Genomic DNA, 22,080 nt, shown 5'->3' on the forward strand with positions numbered 1-22,080 from the left:
CAAAAACAAATGACAACAGATGCTATGTTAAATTTACTTTTCAAATACTGTTGTTACCTCATTTTTTAAAATCTATAACCTCACTTTTACTCCTTGACCCAGATGCCTCTGTAAACTGATGGCCTCAAAGACACGCATCTTGGTCACAAATAAGATTGAACATTTGAAGCGGGCTGATAAGATCCTACTGCTCCACAACGGTGAAAGCTTTTTCTACGGCACCTTTCCTGAGCTTCAGTCAGAGCGGCCGGATTTCAGCTCTTTGCTTCTAGGTTTGGAGGCCTACGACAATATCAGTGCCGAACGTCGCTGCTCCATCCTTACCGAGACCCTCCATCGCGTCTCAGTAGATGAAAGCGCCGGCATGCAACCTGAACGCTCGGCTTTTCGTCAGGTGCCTCCAACCAAGCCCATGTACATCGACGAAAGAAAAGCTTCAGTAATCGTCAACCCTCTTGGGGTGGCTCGTAAGGCATCTTTTATTCAGGTCCCAGAGGAAGAGGTGCGGAGGACATTACCTGACAGAAAGTTCTCCCTGGTGCCTGAGAACGAGTTAGTGGATGAGTCCTTCATGGGGAGCGATGTGTATCATAACCATGGAGTGCATATGGCTGGTCAGAGGAGGCAGTCGGTGTTAGCCTTTATGACCAATGCACAGGGCCAGGGTCGTCGCGAGCACCTCCAGTCATCTTTCCGCAGACGTCTTTCTGTCGTGCCTCAGAGTGAACTGGCATCTGAGCTGGACATCTACACTCGCCGACTATCGGACAGCACGTATGACATGACTGGCATCCTGGAGGAAGAAAACATTGAGGTGAGAATTTTTTTCCTGTTGCCATCAATTGTTGAAGTCTTAATCATGATATATGGTGTTAACACAGTATTGACCTAAGCTTTAAAAAATACTTTAACAGGTATAATAACCAAAAACTCTTTGTGTATTGCTAATGATAATGATTGTTCTCAGCTAGTCCTGCATCAGCTCATGATTGATTCTCCATTCAGATGATTCCTAACTCATATTTAATCATTTTCAGATGAGTGTTATGGCGGCCCAGTCATTAGCACTGTTGCCTCACAGCAGGAATGTCTCTGGTTAAAGTCCGTATAAAACCAGTTGACATTTCTGTGCGGAGTTTGCTCATTCTCCCTGTGCTTGCATGGGTTTTCCCCGGGTTATCCGGTTTCCTCACACAGTCCAAAAAATTAATCAACCTAAATAAATTGAACAGACCAAATTGATACAACAGCCAAGCTCTTAGCGAGTACACCTCTTTTCTGCCATTCTATATCTGTCATTAGCCACCAATAATCGGGGGGGCATTCATTATTATCTACCTGAGCTTAAACACCCCTCTTGCCCTTCAAACGGGAGAAGGCCCAGGGCTCGAGAATCTCATAAGCTAAGGGTCTCTCTCGTTAAGTGAGAACTCTTGAAATAAACCTGGCACGCACAGGACGTTAACATGACGTCAGATTGACGTTGCACCCCAACGTCGTGGGATGTTGCATTTTGTTTAAAAATGAAAATCGGGTTGACGTCAGAACCCAACGTCAGGCCGACATCAGAACGTTAGGCTATAGTCAATGTCCGACGTCAGACAGATGTTGCATTTTACTTTTCAATGCAACCTAACAACAACCAAATATCAATGTCTAATGAGGTTACAGCTTGATGTTGTGTGTATGTTACCACTATGACGTCTATCAGACGTTGGATTTTGGTTGCTATAACCGAGGAATAAATGTCAGTATTTAACGTCAGTATGACGTTGGTTTATGATGTTAGCTCGATGTTGGATTTTGCTCACTTTCCAACACAACCTAAAATCAACAAAACATCAACGTCATTTCACATCAATATTGAACGTTAAAATAACGCTGTCCTTAGATGCTGGAGATCTAAATATAACCTAATGTTACAGTTTAATTAAGTTGTCTAGGGAAAATAAACGTAACACTTATGTTAAATTATTACTGATTAGATGGATGGAAAATACACCAGGACACAACATTTACGGTCAATTTGTTTATTCCTCTTACGAGGAGAAGAAAAATGAAGCCAACAAAAGAGAGGATTACATGTGTGCGCTTTGTACAATGTATATATAATAATAATAAATCAAAAGTTTTAGGGGAAAAAGGAACTAGAGTGGCGCCAAAGCAAAGAACTAAACAAAACCAAAAGCCACCTAAACTAGAACACAAGATCCCCCTCTAAACTTACTAATAAAAATCAAAATGTGAAAAAGAAACCGAAATCTTCAGTGTTTGCGACGCCACACCTAAACTCCCTGAAATAATAAGCAAAAATACAAAATGTGGCGCTCACCCACTTACCTAGTGTTTCTGAACATTTCCCCAAAAAGGAATGATAAACTCTTTAACCATGACCTAATTTACATCGATGTAATTATTCAGAAACACAGAACAAAGCATACATTATGAACAGCAGCGAGCGAACACAAACCAACACACCACACATAGCACTCTGAAAAGCAAGGCATGCCGGTCAAATTTAAAGTTCGCGGAACGAAGTCCAATTGGTCCAAGAGGAAACGCCCTAATGAGGAGTGACAGGCTCGGGATCCAATCAGCAGGTACCTAGCAGAGAAAAAGTAGCGGAACAAAAGGTGATAAGACGAGACAAAGAGCGAATGACAGATAAGGAGATGCGAAGGGAGCAAAGGGAGACAAGCAAAACAGAGAGGGAGAAGGCACAAAAATACAAACTCCCATGGACCGTAACACCTAATGTTACCGTCTTATGATGTTGTGTGTCTGCTGGGAATGTTTTAAACAAATAAAATTCCAAAAGGATGATAACATACAATAAATTACTATATTTAATCTGATGCATTTGCCTTTGCAGGCATGCTTAACTGATGAAATTGATGAAATAGAAGAAACATTCGAGACGACAAAGTGGAACACATACGTCAGATATGTGTCAAATAATAAAAGCCTTCTTTATGTTCTGATCTTCATCCTCTTTATTGCTGCAATTGAGGTATGCCATTTTTTTGTATCTGTTTATTACTACTATATGATAGCAATGCAATTGTTTCAATGTCAACTGTTTCATTGTTGAATGATTGACAAATATGCATCGTATTTAAATTTTTTAGTTTATGTCAAAACTATTTAATCCTTATACATTTGAAATACAATTCCAATTCATACATCTTATTACTGGAATACTTTCAGTAAATATTTCTTAAGTTTATGAGTTCTTAAGGATTATATGACACTAAATTCTGAAGAAATAGTTACAGAAAATGTGTTGCATTTTAAAATATAAAACAATAGAAAACTGGTCAATTATAATAATATTTAACAAAAATATGCCTTTTTATTACAGTATATTTTGTCAGATAAATGCAGTATCAGTGAACACAAGACAAACCAGAAATGTTACATCTAACCTACTTTTGAACAGTAGTGTAATACATTTAATAATTTAACCAATCTTAATTTATTTTGTTTTTTAGATTGCAGGATCTGTAGCAGGGATTTTTCTGATAACCGAGTAAGTTTTTCTTCTTATAGTACCTTGATTGCCCTTTACTTGTCAAGCATTCTTCATTAACAGAGTGAAATGTTGTTTTAATCACTAAATACTTTCATGCTTCCAGTGAACTTTGGAGAGAGGAACATCAACGATCTGAGCCAAACATGACAAAGCACTCCAACGCGTCTTCATCTGGACAAACATATGCCATCACTGTGACTCCCACAAGCAGCTATTACATTCTCTACATATATGTGGCCACGTCAGAGAGCCTCCTCGCGATGGGATTTTTCAGAGGTCTTCCGTTTGTACACACAACCATCACCATCTCCAAAAAACTGCACCAGAAGATGCTACATGCTGTTCTCAGTGCTCCCATGTCTGTACTCAACACTATGAAGACAGGTTAGTCAGTACTTAGGACTGAAATGATCAAGGTAAAACTTGCTTCACAGGTGTGGTTTTTGACGTAATACTTTACTGTTTATATTGTTTTTGCAGGCCGAATCATGAATAGATTCACCAAAGATATGGCCACAATAGACGACATGCTTCCTCTCCTCATGTTTGACTTTGTCCAGGTTTGTGAATCCTTTAATAAACTTTAGGAATGATAATGTAGTGTTTAAAAGTGAGTACATGGGTTTTAGCTTTCTCAGTCATGCAATCTACCAGTTTGCACTGCAAAAAATAAAAATAAAAAAGTCGCTGGCTCGAGCCTTGTCTGGGTCAGTTGGCATTTCTGTGTGGAGTTTGCATGTTCTCCGTGTTCAGGTGCTCCGGTTTCCCTCAAAGTCCATAGACATGTGGTATAGGTGAATTGTCCGTAGTACATGTGTGTGAATGCAAGAGTGTATGGGTGTTTCCCAGTGATTGGTTGCAGCTGGAAGGGCATCCGCTGTGTAAAACATGTGCTGTATAAGACTAATTAAGAGACTAAGCCAAAAAGAAAATGAATGAATGAATAGATTTTTGTTATTCACAGGTATTTTCTGTTTAATTACACTTTTGATATTGCACTATGGGAACTTGAGTTCAGCTCAGACAACTTTCAATGATAAAAATGTTAGTTTGTTAATGTTTAAGTGACTATTATTGACAGTTTTAATTGTTTAAAATATATTATATAAAAAAAATAGGTCCCACTTTATATTAAGTGTCCCTAACTACTATGTACTTACATCAAAAAAATAAATACAATGTACTTACTGTGTTTATAACGTATTTGAGAACACCTGTGGTGCTTTTGAGTTGGGATAGAGGTTGGGTTATGGACAGGTTTGGTGGCATGGGTAGGATGAAGGGTAGGTTAAGGTGTAAGGGATGGTCAACAATGTATATACAAATGCAATTACAAAAGTTAATTACAGATGTAGTTACATATATGTATTTAATCAAGCATAAGTACACAGTAAATACACAATAAGTACATTGTAACAAACTATTAGTTCCTATGTAAGTACATGTTAGTTAAGGCCACTTAATATAAAGTGGGACCAAAAAATACTATATGAATAGAAATAAATCTGTAAAATAACAGAAAGAGTACTGACAGATCATTACCTGGTTGTTGTAGCATGATTTATATGACCACACCACACATTTTGTTGATTCAAACTACTGAAACTATCAATCAACAGAACATTCAACATCTGACGATAAGACATAAGAACAATTTTAAAAACATTTAAAATGTAAAACACTACAACTATCAGAAATTGTTTAATTACTACAATATAAAAAGTAAATAACGTGTGAATAATCTCTTATTCTTATTTTATAAATTAAATGTTTTTAAACATTATGTTTATTGGGTTTTTACAAGTTAAGCACAAAGTATACAAGTACAGAATAATCTAAATAGATCTTTCATCCCCACACAGACTGCCCTATACATGCTCTAAATCTCCCAACCATAGTGCCACAAATAAACTATGAATAAAATTAAAACATGAAAACATAAAAAGTCAGGTTCTGTCTAAGCATTCTGTTCTGTTATACCCAAGTGAGAAATGAAGCTGCCCCAGTATTTGACAAACAAATCTTTTTCAAGCGAAACGCATTACATTAAATATGCACTAAAAATGCATTTTCGCATGTAAGATGATACTTCTTTAATTCACATGGAAGCTGAAGGTTGTAGAAATTTATTTAATCTATTTTATTATAATCACACTTGATAAAACTGTCTGCAGAAACACTTTGATTGAAAAAGAACACAATCTCATTTGAATTTACATGGAAGCTAAAAGTGGTTTAAAATCCTTCCATCTCAAGGTTTTACATTTTATGTCTGCTAGTAAGGCTAGTAAGGCTATTAATGTTTTGATGATCAAGTAGGGAAGAATGTCCTAAGAGGGTCTAGGCCACAGGTGTCAAACTCAGTTCCAAAAGGGCCGCAGCTCTGCACAGTTTAGTTCCAACCCTAATTAAACACACCTGATCAAACTATTTGAGTCCTTCAGGCTTGTTTGAAACCTACAGGTAAGTGTGTTGGAGCAGGGTTGGAACTAAACTGTGAAGGGCTTCGGCCCTCCAGGAATTGAGTTTGACACCCCTGGTCTAGGCTCTCTAGGCACATTAGTACCTACAACTATGGCAATAGCCTCTAAGACCTCTTTCCTTATAAATTAAATGTAATTTAAAGGGCTATAATTAAGAAATTTAATAAGCTTGTGGTGACGCAGTGACGCAGTAGGTAGTGCTGTCCCCTGTGTGTTGAGTTTGCATGTTCTCCCTGCTTTTGCGTGGTTTTCCTCTGGATGATCCAGTTTCCCCCACAGTCTAAAGACATGCGGTATAGGTGATTTGGATAGGCTAAATTCCCAGTGATGGGTTGCAGCTGGAAGGGCATCTGCTGCATGAAACATATATGCTGGATAAGTTGGTGGTTCATTCCGCTGTGGCGACCCCAGATTATTAAAGGGACTAAGCCTATAAGAAAATGAATGAATGAATAAATAATAAATTTGATAAATTTAATAAATGAAAGAATATATAAATATAAAACAAACAAATAAATAAAAGTGTTGTATTATTGATTATTATTACATTTTAAATACTCTGATTTATAATCAGTTAAATAAAGCAGCTTTTATTTGAAGCAAAAAAGCTTTTATTAACAATATAATTATTTTTACTGGCACTTTTTTATTTATTTAAAGCATCTTTGCTGAATAAAGGCATCGACTTCCTGTGACAAACAGAACATTGAATATTTCAACATCTTTTTTCTTCCAACAGCTGACAGTAGTGGTGGTTGGATGTATTCTTGTGGTGTCCATTGTGCGGCCGTATATATTCCTCGCTGCTACTCCCCTGGCCATTATTTTCATTGTGATGAGGAAGTACTTTCTCCGCACGGGTCAACAGCTTAAACAGCTGGAGACAGAAGGTAAGGCCAGATAATGTGAGCATTCTTCGCATGCAGTTGTTAGATGCGTCTTTGCCATTGGCAGCAGGATCCCTGACGCACTGCCGTGTGGCTTTCTGCCAGCCTTGAGAAGGGGCAGTTACACACAGGGCCCTAATGGGAGGTCAGTGCTAGGTCTAAAAACAGAGGAGGAGCAGAGGAAGGATGAGTTAACCAGAAAGAGAAAGGATATCTCTGAGGAAATGGCATGGGCTGCAGGTCAAAACAGAGTCTCTCGACCAATCATCCATAATTTTAGAATGTAATAATTAGTGTAAAACCGTAAAAATTGATTTAATTTTTACTGCAAACATTATTAGGTCTTACATGTGAAACATATTTGTTGCCTCATTAAAAACATACACGTGCATTTGTTGACTCATTGGAAACATATGCTTCAAATTCAACAATATGCACATTGAACGGGACCTATAATGCAAAAATCTGTTTATAAGGAGTTTAAACACAGTTGCGGGGGAACAATCTGCGAATATAACCAGCTTCTATTAGTGGAAATGTATTAACTCTATTTTATCATAATCACACTTCATAAAGTGCAGTTTGATTGACATTCTCCCTTTGAACGTGTCATCAAAGGGGGAAAGCCACGCTCATTAGTGACAATCTCTCCCTTATTAGCATAGGATTTTAGTCTTGTTTTTGAATCTGCCACTATGCTAACACATAGGCATTTGTAACTCCGCCCTCTTTTGAAAAAGAGCCCAGTCTCATTTGAAATAAAAGCGAGAGTCACCAAAATGGCACAATTAGGATCAAAGCCTAAAATGGGTGGTTTCAAAGAGTTAATATGTTACTTGCACTTTACAGAAAAACCTGTCCCATTTTCAAAATAAGAGTCTATAATAAGTAAGTATAATACAAGCTTAGATAAACTTAAAAGTGTAGGGAAAATGTTGTTGTAATCTCAGTAGGAAACATTGTGGCCAGTCAAACTCAGCCTGGGGTGTTTATAAAAAGGAGCTTGTGCAGATTGACACAGTCAGTATTTTTTTTTTTTTTTTGTCCGACTGGCCTGTTTTTCTTTAGGATTTTACACTCAGGAGATTAACATGAAAATGAGGAAACAATGGTGTTTGAGGCTCATGGCTTGTCATTTCCATGTACTGAACTCTTATAATTCAGTTTTACCTAGGTACAGTATATGCAGAATTTCATTCTACAGCATCTATGTATTTCCCAGTGTATTTTCACCATCGCCTTCAGGAGACCTTATAAACAAAATTAACTAATCCACAATAAGTTCCTTATATAAGAAATTATTTAAGATACTGTCAGTTTCATCTGAAAACACAGCAATATGTACATGCTGTTTTTCTCTTCACTTGTTTAAATGAGTAAGGTCATTCCTACATCTTAACTACTAGTTACAGCGCATAAAAAAATTATTATTTGTCAAGCTCATTAGTTCAGAAGAGAAACAATTTGCCCTATAATCACTTTCATATTTCCATTATATTTTACTTGGCCTGTTTGTGATAATCTTTAGTGAAAACAAGCCACGAAAGAAATAATTCTGTGTAAATTATTAGAACTTCAAAAATAAATTGGAGTAGAACCTTGATATTATAGTTTCATTCTCTACAGCATCTTTAAAAACATGTGCAGATGATTAAATTTCATTCTAATTGTTCAAATTGGCAATTATTCTACAAATCCCATTTATTCCAGACTATGGTAGCTGATAAACTTTGGTCCACACTTGATATCGCACATCCTGACTATCACGGATGTATACAGTATATCACATTGTTGATGCTGAAACAATATACTGTACAGCCGTAACAGTCGACGTTCTTCCCTCTGTCAGTCTGTCCAGGGCCACCGAAAAAGCAACTAGGGCTTTCCGTACTTTGTAATACTGCGTTGGCAAAACGCTGCACAGGGATTTCCTTTTCTGCCATCCTGATATCATTCACTCACCATCCGCAACTGATGAGCAACAAGCCTCATGGCGGGGATCCCAGAAAACTGTGCAATGCCATTGATTTTCATGCTAAAAGAGCTCAAGGCATTGTCTTGCTTACAGAAAGAGAAAGGAATGCTGCGAGGAAATACGTGATGAATGAGAGAAATGTGATGATTTAGTTATAGTGTGGGCAGCCGAACTTAGGTGGATTAGTTCATTTTGTTTAGGGGGTCACCTGAAGGCCAAACGACAAAGGGCAGGACTTTTATTTCTTCCTTCCTTTTCCTGAGCCCTTCTGCTTTTGAAAACGTGTGGCACAGATGATGGCGAAATACAATAAGTGCTCCAGATTGACAGTTAAAGTAGTAGTTGACCTAAAAACTAGGAGGGGGGGGATAATTTCAGATCCTGTCAATTTTACCAGAAAATACAGCAATACGTGCTGTTTTGCTCTTTACTGGTTTAAGTGAAGTGAATCAGATCTTTACTACTAGTTATAGCACATAATAAACTTCACTTGTCTCATGTAATGAGAATGCATCTTAGCATTAGATTTACCTCAGGCAAGTGTTATTAGTTAAACTTATTAGTTCAGCAGAGAAGCAAACTATATTTGCACTACAGTCACTTTCATATTTCCATTATATTTTACTTAGCCTCTCCATAAAAATCCTTCATAAAACAAGATGTGAAAGAATTATTTCTGTGTAAATTAGTAAATCTTTAAAAACAAACCCTGATTTTAGAACTCGATTTAATGTAAAAACAACAATTAATTTGTATGTGCATAGATTATCATATTAAAAAATCTCTGTAGTTGTAGTTATTAATATTGTAGTAATGTGCAATACAGTTCTCTATACAGTTTACTTTTAATGAACTGATGTTGTTCTTACATCTCAAGATCTCAATCTTTTATCTATGCTTTTTCTGTTGATGAGTGAATACAGTTTCACTAGAGGTTATTGGCGTACTCCTGTCTAAGAATCCCCAGACGCTTTTGTTTTGTTTCCTTTAATAAGAAATAATTTAGGATCCTGTCAATTTCATCATAAAATACAACAATACATGCTGTTTTTCTCTTCTCTGGTTTAAGTAAAGTGAACAAGATCATTCCCACATCTTTACTACTAGTTATAGCACATAATAAAGTTAAAAGAGCATCTCATGTAATCAGTATGTGAGACCCATATGATTTAACATCCACAGCTTATTAGTTCAGCAGAGAAACAAACTACGTATTTTTGCATTATGATCACTTTCAAATTTTCATTATTACTTGGCCTGTTTGGGAAAATCTTTATTGAAAACAAGCTGTGAAAGAGTTATTTCTTTGTAAATTATTAGATCTTTAAAAACAAACTGGAGTAGAACCATGATTTTATAATTTGATTTATTCTAAAACCAATAAATAAATTGTATGTGTATAGATTCTCATATAAAAAATTTGTTTTAATGTTATAGTAATGTGCAAGTAATATCGTGCTCTTTATAGTTTGCTACATCTGCTAAGATTTTTTTAAGCAACAATTTGTTTAGCAAACCACAGTTTAATGGATAAAAATGCAATTTTATGATTATTTCATCCCCTTGATGAATAAAATACTTATAATCCTAAAGTATTATTTTTTTTTTGTTTTTTTGGTGTCAAACTATAAAATGACAAAAAAAGTAATAACGTTTTTCAGTCTACCAAAATCAAATTTTTGAAAACTGTTTTTATTAATTTTGGCAGAGGTGGGTAGTATAGTAGTAGAATTACGTTTACTTCGTTACATTTACTTGAGTAAAATCATCGGGTAATGTGTACTTTTTGAGTACATTTAAAGATGTGTACTTTTACTCGAGTAAATTATTAGAGAAAAATCAGTTCTCTTACTTCCCTACATTTGGCACACACATATATCATCACATATATATATATATATATATATATAGAGAGAGAGAGAGAGAGAGAGAGGATATATATATATACACATATATATATATATATATATATATATATATATATATATATATATATATATATATATATATATATATTTATATATTTATATATATATATATATATATATATATATATATATATATATATATATATATATATATATATATATATATATATATGTGTGTATGTGTGTGTGTGTGTGTGTGTATATATATATATATACAACAAACAGTTCTGTCTGGTTCTTGAAACTGATTGGCTAATTTATATTTAAGTAATATCAGCACCCGTACAGCCTCTTTACCCTTTGTGTATTACTCCACCTACATACAACCAACAAAATGCAGACTCTACAGATCTAAAGTTTAAAAGATGCTTGCTCAACTGTTTAACTGTCAGCTTATGATTTGAATCCAAGGCGGAAGAAGTAGTTCCTCATACAAAAAGGGTTTTTGAGACTCTCCATGTTTGATTTTGTTTTTATATACACAATTATGCCGTCAAACTGTTGTATAAACACAATATCACACGAGTAGCAGTGCTATATGGCTGTATATCGGCACTGGTGGGGGCACTACAGCCATATCGCACTGCTACTCGTGTGATATTATATATATATTGTTCCTGGCGGCGCAGTGGCGCAGTAGTTAGTGCTGTCGCCTCACAGCGAGAAGGTCGCTTGTTCGAGCCTCGGCTGGGTCAGTTGGCGTTTCTGTGTGGAGTTTGCTTGTTCTCCCTGCTTTCGCGTGGGTTTCCTCCGGGTGATCCAGTTTCCCCCACAGTCCAAAGACATGCGGTACAGGTGAATTTGGTAGGCTAAATTGTACATATTGTATGAGTTTGAATGAGTGTGTATGGATGTTTCCCAGAGATGGGTTGCAGCTGGAAGGGCATCCTCTGCGTAAAAACGTTCACTTATATAAAAATTCACTATTAGCGCATGTATTTGGACTGTGGGGGAAACCGGAGCACCCGAAGGAAACCTACGAAAACACGGGGAGAACATGCAAACAGCACACAAAAATGCCAACTGACCCATTGAGCACTCAACCAACAACCTTCTTGCTGTGAGGCGATAGTGCTGACCACTGAGCCTCCGTGTCACCCAAAACCAAACATGCAAATTTAAATAAATAAGTAAAATAAATAATTACAAATACAGTAAATAAATACATTTATAATGAATGAATGAATGTACATACACATACAATATAAAGTTATCAAAACAATGGAATCCAAAAACCTAAAAAAGTTTTAACGTGAGACGAGATTTGTTTTCTGTCAGACAAACCTGCCAATCCAGAAGTTCATAACATCTACTTTCATCTTTGTTCTCAGCCCGGAGCCCCATTTTCTCGCACCTCATCATGTCTCTGAAGGGTTTGTGGACCATCAGGGCTTTCGAGCGACAGGCCTACTTCGAGGCCCTTTTCCACAAGACACTCAACACCCACACGGCCACCTGGTTCCTCTACTTGTCCACTCTCCGATGGTTCCTCTTCCGCGCCGACATCCTCTTCGTCTTCTTTTTCACGCTGGCCGCCTGGATAGCGGTAGGAACCAACCGTAAGAGCGCTCCTCCATCTAGATATGAGAAAGTGAAGCAAACGAGCGGATGCCACTGTTTATTTGACGCTCCACTAAACGCTTGATTTAGACCGTTTCACACACAATTGGTTCAATTAAGGCATAATTGCGAGCAGTGCTTGGAAAATGCCTTTGAAGAGTAGAAGTGAGGTCATTGTGAGCAACCTTGGGCTTGTTGTTTATACTTGCTTGTTGGTGTATGTGAATGTGTGTGTTTTTTTCTTTCAGAGGATAAACCGGGCGAGATTGGTATCATCATATGCCTGGCAATGCTCATTCTCGGCACCTTTCAGTGGTGTGTTGCCACCAGCATTGCAGTGGATGGAATGGTAGGTGCTTGCTTTATTTTTGCTTTTCAGCTGTTCTGGACTGCAGGAATCGTTCTGTTCTGTAATGCGTTTTGAAAATATTATCAGAGCGAAGCTTTTAAAGTCAGTACAGCACAGGCTTATCGAGGTGCAGAACGTTTTGTTTTCCCCTTATGATCAATGGAATAAGTTACAATCATACGCATGTTCTGGCCATTCTGCGGAATAGGTCCAATGCCAGATTTGGAAACATTTTGAAAAAACTTGTAGAGAAATAAGGCAAGGCAAGTTGATTTATTTAGCACATTTCATCGTAATTCAACGTGCTTTATATAAACAGGAATGAAAGAAACAAGTATAAGAAATAAGATCAACAATGAATAAAAATGATTAAAAACAGATTTAAATGTTTTACAATAGGTTTTCATGGAATGAAAAAGAAAAGAAAGACATAATAGTGTGATCTGTCAGACATAGCATAGTGCTCATTCCTTAAAGGCACAGCTAAACAGATGTGTTTTAAGTCTTGATTTGAATGCGTTGAGTGTTGGAGCACATCTGATAAGTTTTGGAAGCTGTAATACTTACAATATATAATACAATATAATTTATGTAATATACTCAGGGCTTGACATTAACACTGACAACCTGCCAAATGTGGGTAGATTTCATTTCACGTATAGTTAACTGGTTTTAGATACATGACAATCATTTTTTAACATGTCAATTTTTTAAGAACATTTTTTCTTGAAAATTTGGTAAATACTTAGTGTTGAGCCCTGAAAAGTCTTGAGAAATAAAACTAATTGCAATGCGACATGAAACCACAAGCCATTTGCTAATGCTCATTGAGCAAGGTCATTCACAACACACACAAAAAGGAGAAGGCATGTGGACATAATCCAACATTTAAATCATCTGTCATCTTAAGTCATTTTAGCAAGTCAAAATCAATTTAATTTCCAACAACAAAATTGTGGCTAGTGAAAATGGCAAGTGGCTAGTAACATTGGAAAACTACTAGCCAGAGTGGCTGGTGATCAAAAATGTTAATGTCCTGAGTATAATATAATATGTCATATAAATAATACTTATAATATGCAATATAATATAATTATTGAACATGGATATTTCTAGTAATTGTGCAGATAATACGCATAGTGTGTTTTCAGAATATATTTGGAATGTTTTTCTAATATAAGATATATAATATATAGTAATAAATTCAGAATTTCTTTACATTTACTGTACCTTGTAAAGATGTATTTGTAGAAATTTTACAATTGTTATTCATCCTAAATGTGATTTATAATTTGTCGTATTTTTATTAAAATGTTTTTGAATGACACCCAAACAGTTTGCGTAGTTGCCAAAAAATAAATAAAAAGGTGTTTGGTAGTGAAGTTAAACGTTTCCAGTTACCAGTTAAACCAGTTAAACTCTGAAAGAGAGGGACACGGAAATAATTACTAATCGAAAAATGGTGGTCCAAGATACTTTTTTCATGATTAAAAAAAAAAAATCTCATATATATATTTATACAACAGTTCTGTCTGGTTCTCGAATCTGATTGGCTGATAGCCGTGATATATTTAAGTAATATCAGCACCCGTACAGTTTAAACAGTAAAGTTTAAAAGATGCTTGCTCAGCTGTTTAACTGTCAGCTTATGATTTGAATCCAACGCGGGAGAAAGTAGTTCCTCATACAAAAGGGTTTTTGAGACTCTCCATGTTTGATTTTGTATTTATATACTCAATTATGCTCGTCAAACTGTTGTATAAACGCAATATTAGACTTGTAGCAGTATATACAGCCATATCGCACTGCTACTTGTGTGATATTACTCGTATATATTCTAGCCAAACTAAAAGAAATAACACTTTTTTCAAGAAGGAAGAAAAAGAAAGTACTGCGTAAAAAGTCCTCATAAAGTGCTCTCATAAAGATCACTTGTGAAATATTTGAAAAGTAATAACAATTTAACTGGAGTGAATAATTTTTTCTTAATAATTTAAGATTACTGATATTTAAAATATTATTGTGGATTTTTGTAGTAGAGGATCTTAACAAACTTGTGAGATTTGAATACTCGCATGCTTTTTAAAAGTCATTTTTGGATATGGGACAGCAGTTTGCACCAGTTTAGTAAAATGGCCCGTATAGCGTGGCGGTGCCTTCTTTTTGCCACATTGTGTAACTGTGTGCACATACGCAGATACACGCAAACACTGAGGCTAAGCATCATTTAAAGGCTAAACAAACCACATGCAGATTAGACCTCAGTGGACCTGAATTACATCATGGCTCCTCTAATCCTTCTTCCTCCAGATGCGTTCGGTTGACCGGGTGTTTAAGTTCATTGACCTTCCATCTGAGACGCCCAAACCAGACAAAGGCAAAGACTCAGATCTGATTATTGAGAACGTCGATGCACAGGCTGACTCGAGCTGGCCACACCGCGGTCAGATCGAAGTGAGGAATTTAACAGTCAAATACACAGAAGCGGGTCACGCTGTCCTCAAAAACCTGTCCTTCAGTGCGGAGGGGAGACAGAGGGTATGTATAAAGCAATTCACAGAATGAAAATAAAAACACACATGTAAATTGTTCTTCAAACTGTGCAATTTGTGAAAGGGTTCATATTTATGCCTTAGATCAATGTTCTTAAACTCAATTCCTGGAAGGCCACAGCTCTGCATAGTTTATCCCCAACCACCTCCAACTCACACCTGCTTAATAATCATTAGAGTTGGAGCAAAACTGTGCACAGCTGCGGCCCTCCAGGAATCCAGTTTGAGACCTGTACCTTAGATTGTTATGGGCTAATGCTGGAGTTTCACTTATTTAAAAGTGGCATCAAAGAATCAAAAATCAATAATAGTAATGAAAGAATAACACACTTCTTAAAAATACTTGAATTTCAGACATTCAGATTAAAACGCTGGAAAGTACTTAAAAACAAACACACTGGAGGTCCTTACAAATGCTTGAATTAAATGTGAAAATAAATTTGGAGAGTTTAGATGCAAAAACCTCTCAATGCTGCTTGTTATTTTCTTCTAAAAATAGCATTTTTCTCAGAATCTTGTGTGTACCCTGCAGGCACTGGATATCAGCATGATGTTATATTGACGTTGCACCCCAACGTCATGGGGACATTGGATTTTGTTTGGAAATAAAAATTGGGTTCAAACGTCCAACCTAAAATGAACCAAATATCAACATCTAATCACATTGCACCTTTGCGTTGTGTGGACATTACCACAATGACATCTATTAGATGTTAGATTTTAATCACTTTCCAACCCAACCTAAAATCAACCAAATATCAACGTAATTTAACATCGTTAATGGATATAACGACTTCATATATATATAAACATAAGAAGCTGTAAAGATAATGCTCATTTTAGGAGAAAATTTCAGATGTCATTTAGAGGTATTTGCATGTGAAGTCTTAATTTGTTTATGGTGTTATTTTAACAATTGTACTGTGTTGCTGTCAAAAACAGAATGAAAAAAAGAGAAATTCTGAATTTACAAATATTACATTTAAACCCCCCTAAATCACAGAGGTCTCAAGCTGGATTCCTGGAGGGCCGCAGCTTTGTACAGTTTTGCTTCAGCCCTAATCTAACACAGCTGTTGCAATTAATCAAAGTTTTCGAGCCTTTTTTGAACACCTCGATTAGTTGAATCAGCTGTGTTTGATTAGGGTTGGAGCAAAACTGTTCAAAGCTGCGGCCCTCCAGGAATCCAGTTTGAGACCTCTGATCTTCAAAAACTATGACGAATAACTAAATTTGATCAACATTTCAGAAACCACATTTGAATATTACTAGTACTGAATTCAACAGATTTTATTAAAGTTCTTTGAACATGACTATTTAAAAAACATTTTTATTTTTAATTTAAAAAGTTTAACATCATCATCATTCCTCACGCATTTTAATGTAAATGTTAAGTGAAAGTGAAATGTTAGGTACAATAATACACGTGCTGGAGGTATAAATTACAAAGGTGCTTGATCTAATTTTTTTTTTTTTTAAGTCATTGAAAGTCTTTGAATCTGCTGTTAATGAAAGAATGGGAATGCTGATAATAGTAAATACAGTGCTCAGCATATTTAAGTAACCCCCTCACAAATCTATCTTTTAAATTCATATTTTTAACAGGAAGCTATACAATATTATATTTGTGCATATACGTTAGATTAGTTAGTACTGAAACCAAATCTGGAGCTTGTCTAACAAAAAACTTACGATAGCGATCCAAAAACTAGTACACCCAAATTTTTATGTTTTAGATCACATTTAATACAAATTTTAAAAAGAGAAAAAATCAAGAGAAATAAAAAATAAATAAAAAACATTATTAGAATTTTTTTAGGTTGTATTTTTTTTTTACATTTAGCTTAAATTTATTGTATTATCTTTCAATTTCTAAATGTTTGGTGACTAAAATATTATTTTAATAAAAAATATCTGTTTAATAAATCTGTTTTGTTTCAATGCACCAATTTATATTACCAATTTTCACTGAGAAATGGATAAAAATATTCATTTTCAAAATGGGGTGTACTCAATTATGCTGAGCACTATATGTTTGTTTTGTGCGTTTGAAGATTTCATGTTCATTTGAACATGTATTCCTCTATTTTTTTTAACTATGTGGATTTGAAACTGAATTCAAGTCACATCATGTATGTAACAATTTATACAGTAGATTGGTTTAACACAAGCAGCTGTACAGTATTAAACATGAAAAACATGTCAGCGTTGTTTTCAATTAGAAATGCACTCAGAAGGATAACATGTGACAATGGACCAAAAAACCATTCTGTCAATTGGTGGTTTTTGGGGGTATAACAGAAGAAAAAGCTATCATTTTGACTTTTGGCTATTGCATATTGCAAATGTTGCATATCTGTGCATCACTACACTTAATGATTTACAGTATTTCTGCTGATTTTTCAAACTACTTATTTAAAATGAGCTGAATCAACGTAATTCTTGATTTTTTTGGGGGGACAACTTAATTGTTTCATGTTCAGTCCACTTTAATTTCTAAAAACTATTAAGTTAAATGAATTGATTTCTAATTCTAAAATCAATTGTGTGAAACCCAGCGTTTTTTACAGTTCATTATGTCATTGCATTGTACCAATGGTAGTGTGAAAGTTTTTCACCAGCAGAGGTGAAATTTCCAGAATGTTTCAAACTCCAATTATTTTTTAGAATAATTTCACACTAGTTTTCAAGGATATTCAAAAGGCCTTTGTTGTGAAATCTTCTATGTGGAAAGTTCAGTCATCCGTTATACAGATGCTCTTGCACATTTAATATAATATCCACAGCATGCAAATGTGTTTACAATAATTGATTGATGTCCTGTTTTTTTTCCAGGTGGGCATCTTGGGCCGAACAGGTTCAGGGAAGAGTTCTCTGTTCAATGCCCTCCTGAAGCTGGTTTATACTGATGGCGAAATCTCCATCGACGGGGTCAACTGGAACAAAATGCCGCTTCAGAAATGGAGGAAAGCCTTTGGTGTAGTGCCTCAGGTAACAGTGCTTTCACCCTCTCTCTTTCTTCATAACTTCTTACGTTATATTTTTGTAAATGTCTCTTTCTGCTCCACCACAGAAAGTGTTCATCTTTACGGGACCGTTACGCATGAACCTGGACCCTTATGGCTGTCACAGTGATGAAGAGCTGTGGCGGGTCGCTGAGGAGGTGGGTGTCCGAACAGATCACCAACATGTGTCTAGTTGTTTTATCTTGTTAAAATAATATATTGTGCATTATATTTTGTACAATGTATCGTCATTTTAAAAACGTTTTTCTCACAAATGTTTGACTGTTTTCGCAAGCTGTGGTAAAGTGTGGGATCTTTTTTTTTTTTAAATATTAGTTGTAATCTTAAGCACCTGCCAATTTTGAGGTGTGTGAGGTTTCCTATTCATTGTTCGTAAAAGCAAAACATGAGGTCATCTGCTTTATCCATTGAGAAAAGCCTGGACTTATTCAGGAACCAGCAATTATGTGCTTAGCCTGCAAATGCTGTCATGTCGGGACCAGAAATCAAAGTTCATCTTGTTCTTTCTGTTGTAGTCATAATGTAGGGATTTCTTAATGACAGCCGTGTTTGAATTTTATGTCATTAAAACATCTTTGTAATTAAAAGAAAACACAATGCGCTCTTTAATAAAGTCAGAACATTGGGTCTGAAACAGAATGAATGCTATTAGTAAAATTGAAAATGCCTGGTGTTTACATTAAATAACATTTTACAAAAGGGGGTTTATATACATAGCAAGCATATTAAATAGAAATGTCTAATTTAATGTTTCTAATGGCATTTATGAAAATAAAATGTAGAGTATGCTTAAAATAATGAGCACATGACTTTTACTTATTCTGTCTATATATAGTGCTCAGCAGATATGAGTAAACCTCACAAATCTATCTTTTAAAATCATATTGGTATTAGGATGCTATACAATATTTTATTTGTGCATAAAGTATACAGAAGTTTATTCACTACTGAAGCCAAATCTGGAGTTTATCTAACAAAACAACTTGAATAATGGTCCAAAAATGTGTACACCCATATTTATGTTATGGAAAAAGAGTAAATAAACACTGAAAAATCAAGAGACGCAAAATATATACAAAAGTTAGTTTTTGAAAAATGTTTGCAGTATTTTGTTTGAATTTAAATGTATTCTTTCTATTTCTAAAGATTTTCTGTGACTAAATGATTATTTTAATAATTATATCTGTATAATAAATTTGCTTTGTTCAAATGCACCAAAATACATTCGCTGATATATAATATATTCCTATATTCACGAGAAAAGGATTAAAATATTCCTTTTCAATTTGGGGTGAATTCATTTATGCACTTATATATACAGCTGAGGTCAGAATTATTAGCCGCCCTGTTTATTTTTCCCCCCAATTTCTGTTTAACGTAAAGAAGATTTTTTTCAACACATTTCTAAACATAATAGTCTTAATAACTTATTTCTAATGACTGATTTATTTTATCTTTGCCATCATGACAGTAAATAATATTTGACTAGATATTTGTCAAGACACTTCTATACAGCTTAAAGTGACATTTAAAGGCTTAACTATTAAATTAAGGGTAATTAGGCAACTTATTGTATAACAGTGGCTTGTTCTGTAGATAACCAAAAATATATAGCTTAAAGAGGCTAATAATTTTTACCTTAAAATGTTTTTTTAGAAAATTAAAAACTACTTTTATTCTAGCCAAATTAAAACAACTTTTTTTCCAGAAGAAAAAATATTATCAGACATACTGTCAAATTTTCTTGCTCTGTTAAACATACCTTAAGAAATATTTAAAAGAGAAAAAAACAATGAGGGGCTAATAACTCTGAATACTACTGTATGTAATTCATACTAAATGTAATAATATTTAATGATAGAAAAAAAAAATAGCTGACAAATGGGTGGAATCTATTGAAGGATAGTGGCATATTTATCCCCATAAGGAAAAGTGGACAGTACATAAAAGATTTGTACGAATACACACAATTTATTCCTACAAAAAAGTCTGATTGTTAACAGCAGGTGTGCCCCCAAACCGTAGCTCTGGTGGATGAGCAAATCTTACTAAAATGTATGAATGAGATCATACCATTTAATGCGAATTACCCATTCAATTTAAAATCTCTTAAAGTTCTGAAAAAGTTCCAAATAGTCCAACGCAATCTCACACCAATTCGTAACTTTTTGATTTAATGGCTAATTTGTATGAATTCGTAGGATCTTATTCGTACAACTTAGCATGATTTGCACATCACTCGATGGTGGTTGGGTTTAGGGGCGGGGTTGGATGCCACACCTCCTTTTCATCATCTTACATTTTCGCATGACTGAACTGGTACAAATTAGCCAATAAACTGACAAAACATAAAGTAGTTACATTTCCATGTGAGATCAGGCTGAAGATTCACTATTTTTTAGCTCAAAAACATAAACAAATGGACACAATCTAATGCCGGGGTGTCCAAACTCAGTCCTGGAGGACCGGTGTCCTACAGGTTTTAGCTCCAGCTTGCCTCAACACACCTGCGAGGATGTTTCTCGAAAGCCTAGTGGGAGCTTGATTAGCTAGCCCAGGTATATTTGCTTGGGGTTGGAACTAAACTTTGCCGGACACCAGCCCTCCTCTAGGTAAAAATTAAGCTTTTTCATCATTATTATTCTGCTATAATTCATAACTACATTTTCATTACTTAAGACCAGAACATTTCATTTGATTTTTTGAGTCGATTGACAGGAAATCTTGAGTGAGGATTTTGTTTTAATTTATATTTGCCTTTCAAAAACATAACAATTTAGGCCAAACTCAATCCCATTGTAATCTTTCACAGAGCGATAATGTCCAGAAATGCCTAATGTACAACGAATCAAATAAGAAGCCATACAATCAAATAAACAAAACAAATCATAATGTATAAAATAACTTAACAAAAATGATCAACAGTGAAAACATATCAAACAGGAACATTGTAAGGGGTTAAATAAACCAGTATTTGTTAAACAAATCAAACAATTTTTCACCCTAAAATAAGTAAACAATTTGCAATGAGGCCATAATTTTTGTTGTTCAAATGTTCTCCAAACATCCCAACAAATAGACGGAAACATCAAAATGTATTGTTTTATCCAGTCACCCACATCAGACAAGAACATTTTAAATTACAATGAAGAGAGTGAGCAGTTTGTTTCTGTGTTTGTGTGTGAAGGTGGGTCTGAAGACAGTGATTGAGCAGTTTCCAGACAAACTGGACTTCCAGCTGGAGTACGGCGGTTATGTGCTGAGTAACGGCCACAAACAGCTCATATGCCTGGCTCGCTCTATCCTCAGCGGAGCCCGGATCCTCCTCCTGGATGAGCCCAGCGCTCACCTCGACCCTGTGTATGCTCAACTTCTGTAACACCACTGCATGTAAAGTTCAAAGTATGCAGAATTCGGGGAAGGGTAAATAACAGTAGCTGTGCTTTGTTCCCGTTTCAGAACAATAAAGGTGCTGAAGAAGACACTGAGACAGTCTTTCTCCACATGCACTATATTACTGTCTGAACACAAAGTGGAGCCGCTGCTCGAGTGCCAGTCTTTCCTGGTGAGCGCTGATTTATTTCATACAAAATTGTGACTGATTTCAGTATTGATAATAACATGATTTATTCCTCTGCGATCATTTTTAAGGTTATTTTTAAAAAGTTATTTAAAATAGAAAGGAATTTGAATTGAATAGCTCACAATTAGAGTTGGGTGATGTCGACCAATTTGGCATCGTACGATGTCTAATGTGAAACATCATGAGATGGGCGATTTATTATTTA

General features: G+C 35.3%; 1 protein-coding gene across 2 annotated transcripts in view; it reads left to right on the plus strand.

Annotated features, from left to right (window-relative positions):
- cftr (CF transmembrane conductance regulator) overlaps window positions 1–22,080 on the plus strand; it is a 46,201-nt gene that overhangs the window by 22,260 nt on the left and 1,861 nt on the right. The window contains exons 14-26 of one of the 2 annotated variants that reach the window (XR_012393704.1): window positions 103–814; window positions 2,873–3,010; window positions 3,492–3,529; window positions 3,636–3,916; window positions 4,013–4,092; window positions 6,755–6,905; window positions 12,137–12,351; window positions 12,614–12,714; window positions 15,025–15,252; window positions 18,102–18,257; window positions 18,340–18,429; window positions 21,480–21,652; window positions 21,752–21,857. Coding sequence is in view for 1 of the 2 variants with exons in the window: in NM_001044883.1 (NP_001038348.1) it covers window positions 103–814; window positions 2,873–3,010; window positions 3,492–3,529; window positions 3,636–3,916; window positions 4,013–4,092; window positions 6,755–6,905; window positions 12,137–12,364; window positions 12,614–12,714; window positions 15,025–15,252; window positions 18,102–18,257; window positions 18,340–18,429; window positions 21,480–21,652; window positions 21,752–21,857 (2,482 nt within the window). In the remaining variant the exon portion in view is untranslated. Of the gene's footprint in view, window positions 1–102; window positions 815–2,872; window positions 3,011–3,491; window positions 3,530–3,635; window positions 3,917–4,012; window positions 4,093–6,754; window positions 6,906–12,136; window positions 12,365–12,613; window positions 12,715–15,024; window positions 15,253–18,101; window positions 18,258–18,339; window positions 18,430–21,479; window positions 21,653–21,751; window positions 21,858–22,080 lie in introns of both variants that reach the window. The other variant, NM_001044883.1, reaches the window with a different exon arrangement.

This window comes from Danio rerio, chromosome 18 (genome assembly GCF_049306965.1).
Source record: "Danio rerio strain Tuebingen ecotype United States chromosome 18, GRCz12tu, whole genome shotgun sequence".
Taxonomy (NCBI): Eukaryota; Metazoa; Chordata; class Actinopteri; order Cypriniformes; family Danionidae; genus Danio; species Danio rerio.